At 40.8% G+C, this 5,454-nt stretch overlaps 1 protein-coding gene across 1 annotated transcript in view; it reads right to left on the reverse strand.

The window, feature by feature from the left end:
* Window positions 1-4,626, reverse strand: part of LOC118343433 (E3 ubiquitin-protein ligase MARCHF7-like) — an 8,118-nt gene extending 3,492 nt beyond the window's left edge. The window contains 6 exon segments of the mRNA XM_035682238.1: window positions 41-127; window positions 235-420; window positions 1,970-2,141; window positions 2,305-2,451; window positions 3,718-3,916; window positions 4,018-4,626. Coding sequence (XP_035538131.1) covers window positions 41-127; window positions 235-420; window positions 1,970-2,141; window positions 2,305-2,451; window positions 3,718-3,916; window positions 4,018-4,037 — 811 coding nt within the window. The 5' untranslated portion in view covers window positions 4,038-4,626.
* Between the last annotated feature and the right edge of the window lie 828 nt (window positions 4,627-5,454).

Raw genomic sequence — 5,454 nt, forward strand, 5'->3', positions numbered from 1 at the left:
GAGCTTTCTCTAGCAGTGGAGGAGGAAGAAGAAGAGGAGGAGGAGGAGGAGGAGGAGGATGGAGAGTAGGCACTCTCTTTAGGCCGAGCTCCCTGTGCATATGTGGAGGTTACCCTGTCTGTCTGATCTGAATTGAGGGAAGAGAAGAGATGTTAGTGTGAGACTGGCTTCTGTGTAACAATACATTTAGAAAGATTGCGTACTGTGTCTTTTTACATCACAAAATATGCTTACACAATGAGGAAGCCAATCCAGAAGCCCTAGTCCTTCTTTCTCCCAAACTTGAGAGACTGGGCTCATTCTTTGTTTCCATCTCTCTCGTGGACAACAGCGGCTTTGAGGAGGAAGATGATGACCGTGAGAGTAAACGGCACGAGCTCCATGAAGAATCATACGTGTCATTTTGTTTTTCACCTGTACCTGTTAAGAAAAAAGTAGAACAACTGTTTTGAAAACTGCTTGGTTCATTTTACAATCACTTTAATATTGATAGGAATTAGCAGAATTTGACTTGGCATCTCAGTGAGGTTCTCTCTACATTGCTTTTTTTTACTGAGAAAATGTGATTATTTTAAGTTTAATCATCACTAATTTCTTAAAGTTCTGTCAGAAGTGTCTAGTGCCTAGTTGAAATTATGATAAATGGCAACTAAATTTACTGTTGACAGAGGTCATGAAATCAGGCTTTTGCTCAACAACCTGCTCCCAAGTGACAAACACATTTAACATCTGGAGCTGGTTTCAAGTTCAAACTTACCCTAGCTGTGAACAATGACATTAAAGCCGGTTGAAGAACATTAAGTAGTTCTTACATAGAGATATAACCTGTTCAGACAGAAGACTTAATGAGAGGCAATGGGATGGCTCTGACTCTTAAAACTGTGTTTAATAATTATGTAAACTGAATTTTAAAATGATATTTCCCAAGTCAACAAAATATACCTCAAATTGCAAAAAGAAAATTCAAACATTAAACCAAATAGTTCTTGTTAAGTTAGAATAATGACATATTTACCACTCATTCTAGACTTTATTATGCTACTACATGTAAAACAACTACTCCTCTGTGTATGTATGCATGTAAAAATGAATTCGTAATTTACGATAAATCATCTGTTAAGTTTACTATACCCATTTGGCCTCCTAAAAAGATTATTTTTGGCAGTTTAGAGCTTGTGAGGCTGCAGTAACTTCCTGTTTATACATACTTAATTTAGCACTGCACATATGCTGGCAACCGATTCCCACACTGCTTTTACTTGTTAAGAAACTATTCAGTAAGCAGACGTAGTAGCTTGGAACTACCTAATAGTTACTAATAACTTACAAAGAATTTTGTACACAAATTTAATAAAAGGATTGACAAAAGATGGTGCAACCTGATCCTGGAGTACAGCGGAGAACTTAACAACACCTAGGTCAAAGTTAAGAAGTTTATTAGTGTAGTGTCACCACTTCAAAAGCTGCCAATTATTTCCACATCAGACTGACGGTGGCTGCAGTGTTTTAACCATATGTGGGCACCAGGCTTCAGATTCAGGTTTCCTTTAAGAACTATTTAAATGATGGTTTATTATAGTCGTTTTAAAATGTAATTCTTTTTCCCTAAATGCAACACTCGTCATATGTAGCTTTACTAATGAGCGCTCATGTTAATTAACCACCCATGTCACCACAGACACACTACTGTTTAGCTACCATTACCACCTGCACTGAAGCCAAATCAGACCAACAACACGGTACAAAGAGTAGCCATCTGATTTCCATTGTAGGTGTGTTCACTAAAAGGAGGAAATACAAAGAGCAGCTCAAACCAGGTGGAGGGGGTGCGCTCTGGACAAACAGTATGCAGTGCGAATTAATATGTCAGATCTTCACATGTCCTCCTCACATTAGAACAATAGGATACAGGCTCAGAAAGTGTCCCTGAGGGCAACAGTTTGACCCCCATGAGTCTGGTATTATGTACCTCTGCCACTGCTAAGCCCATTACTGGAATAGGTGGATCCTGTAACTGAGGTGCTGGGCGTTCTTGAGTACAGTCCTCTGTTGCTGTATGACAGTTTGGCCCTTTTAGAATCGCCATCATCAGTGGCGTTCAACAGAACTGAGCGCATGCCCAACCTCCCCTCAGAATCAGTCTGGGGAAATGAAGGCAGGCATTAAAAATACATTTATATTTCAATGACATCATTCAGAAATATTCCTCTAACCTCTACCCTAAAATGTTTAAAGTTCTAGACAATAAATTTGACCAGGCTGTATTTTGCCTGCTATAAACCAATGACAGTAAAGCTCCAGTACCAGTTTGCTCCTGCTGCTGAGAGAGGAATCAGCCCACGGGCGGTCATAAGATCTGCTGGAGGACGTCAGAGAAGAAGGCAGCTTCCAGCTGGTGGAGCGACTGTCAGAGCTAGTGTAGTCTCTGGATGACCTCAGGAGACGGGAATTCTTCAAGAAAGAAAAGCAAAACATTTTTAGGATTAGTTAGTAGCCATGCCTAGGAAAATATTTAATACAAAATTGAGTTAACGCTTCCTCCAGTAGTTAGAAAATCACACAGTCACTAGCGGAGAAATGTTTCGGTGAGTGGTTCCCCATTTTGTTTGCATCTCATGCTCTACTCGCATATGCATGTGGTGCAACAGTTCCACATTTTGTTCAGTGAACATAATGTGCCAAGATACCTAGAAATACACAGCAAACAGCCCAGAGGAGGAAGACTGCAATCAGATTTTAACATAGATGCAAGCTTTTAAATATTCAAAAGATGAAATGTTTTATGAGTAAATACATGCATTCAACAGGTTGTTGTGTTCTGACAGAAAACACTGAATGTAAACGTAACTGTTTATGAGAGAACTCCACAGGACACCTTCACAGTAAGTGTGATGTGACTCATGTTGAAGAAACACTAATATAGATTTGTCTACGTGGATAACTTAAATTGGTACTTTTGGTAGAGAAAAAATAAATAAATAAATTATGGAAGGTGGGTGGTTTGTTGGGTCTTTGCACATACATCGGGACTCTTCTAGAAAGAACAGTAACAAATAGACAAGACCCAGGCCAACAGTAACACTATCTCTTGAAATGGGCCTTGATGAGAAGCAGGACTGAAATACATGCAACGTGTGCCAAGGAATCTAGGCTGTCCTATAAAAAGACCTCCAAAGTGTCTGCTGTTGCACCACGGACATGTGTAGTTAGCTACTGTACCATGATCCTCTGGGAACGTGGAAGAAAAGCTTATTTGAATGCCCTCTCTCCGGAATATACTAGAAAGCCAGATGAGTGAAGCCCCAAGTGGAATAGCAACACAGATACAGCAGGATGACACGGACTCAGGCCCAACAAGTGCAGTTGTTGTTGTTGTTAGTGGCCATTTCGTCCAATTTAAACCAACAGTATTCCAGCTGACACTATCACCCTATATGTCCTTTGCATGCCGGGCTGAAATTGATAAAGCTGGTGTTCATCGCATACCAAAAAAAACTTTTAACAAGCATTTTAAGTGAATTTAATATGAAACTTAAGCTCTATATACAGGACACAAAGACTGCTATAGCAGAGCACAGGTCAGAGAGTGGTGAAGTCCATGTTGTAGGCAAATAAATAGATGTGGGGGTGTGCACTGTGTATAAAACGCCAATGCATGGTTCCTAGCTTTCAGCTATTTAGGTTCAATAAGCCTAAAAGGTTGTGCTGTCAGCCTACCTGTTGTTCCAGGTCCGCTTTGTACGATGAAGACGATGCCCTCGGGAAGCGGTCATTGTTCAGCACCGTCTCCCTACTGTACAACCTACTGGAGCCGAGCGACGAGGAGGAGGTTGATGTCGGACTGGACGTGTAGGACGATCTTGAGCTTGGCAAACAAAAAGGAAGTCTGCGAGACCTGGAGTCCATCACGGATTGCCTGTTGTGATATGGAGGATGAGAAACCCAAAGATTTTAAATGCACGATAGTTGAGATGTGCTAGCAGTAAAGCGGGAAGAAATGCATCAATTATTCCTTACGCAATGGAAAGAGAGGTCATGAAGTTTACACGTTGCAGCACAGACTTTTAAAGGGCCTGCAACGTCTCGGTCTGGTAGAGTAACCAGGCTTGGTGGTGCAGTGTGTGAGCGTGTTAGATTTGTTGATAGAGCGCACATGACGGTGTGTCTGTAAACACCAAAACCTGGCACCGTGGTGCTTCGCAGATTTGGTATCACAGTCACAGTGCCTATCTTAGGGACTATGAACTCTGTCACATGAACATGACACTTCCAGAAAGCAGTAGCACTCTTGAGCTGCGTGTCTAAGCAAACAAGGGTGCTCCACGCCAGTTATGAGACGCTGAGGTCATTCATTATTAATCTGCATCATTAAACCCAACACACGCCGCAAAGTCAAGTGAATTGTAACGTTCTCGTAAGTGCTATCGATGTATTATCTGAAAGCCAAATGTACCAGTGGACCTGGGAGGGAGAGCTGAGAGTTTCTGACACAAGGTGGTGCAGTATGAGTTACTCCCTGGTACTGATACGGATCCATCCACATTAGCTACAGCACCTGTGGTCAAAGATAGCTGAGCAAGCCAGCAGCCTGTCAGACAGAAATGAACAGCAGTAAATAAGGCAAAATAACTAGAACATTTTCAAACCATAACACACCATTTAAACCCTCCCCCAACAGAATACGAGACATTTAGGGAGACGCAAATGTTTTATTATTAAACAAAAAACAAAAAAAAAACAGTTAAATGAAAGTAATCCTGGAAGTTAACAAAATATAAAGAAACACACTAAAAAAATGTTAGATATGTTGGTTGAATATTAGTTGGTGTGTGCTATGAAAGAAGCTGCAGGTGTCTATCTCCTGTGATATATTCTCAACTGTCAGTTTTTGAACAGGTACACCCATCTAAAACAGGTTCAGGTTCATGAGGAAACCACAGCCTTTATAATCACATATAACATTCATAAGGGTAGGATTTATTGCAGAGCTGCTGAATGTGCAATAGCTGCAGCTAAATGACCTAATCCTAACCCTTAAAATGACAACTTAACACAAGACCTAACCTGGACATTATCCATCAGTACTTAAACACACCAACAGCAACCTAATCAACTAAAAACTGATTTTTACCTCGCCTCGTCTTCTACTTGATGCCTTCAGATGTTTTGCTGAGTTGACACAAAAGGTTAAACGTTATCTTAAACTAGTTAGCTGATTAATTAGCCTTAACCTCGCCCTTAGTAGTAGTAAGTTAGTTGTTGTTTCTGTTTGTTTTCCTCTCATTGACATCCGACTTGCGTTGCGTGTACTTCATGTGTCACAATCAACGCTGGCGTTAAAATGCTCGGTTGGCTGCAAAAACAAGTGTTCGTCGTTACCAGCAAAGGGGGAGAAAAACAAAAGACGTCGTTAAATATTAACTGTCTTTCCTAGAGGTCGTTCAGGTATGGTAA

Source organism: Morone saxatilis, unplaced genomic scaffold (genome assembly GCF_004916995.1).
Source record: "Morone saxatilis isolate NCDOM2014 unplaced genomic scaffold, NCSU_SB_2.0 Contig11, whole genome shotgun sequence".
In the NCBI taxonomy this organism is placed as follows: Eukaryota; Metazoa; Chordata; class Actinopteri; family Moronidae; genus Morone; species Morone saxatilis.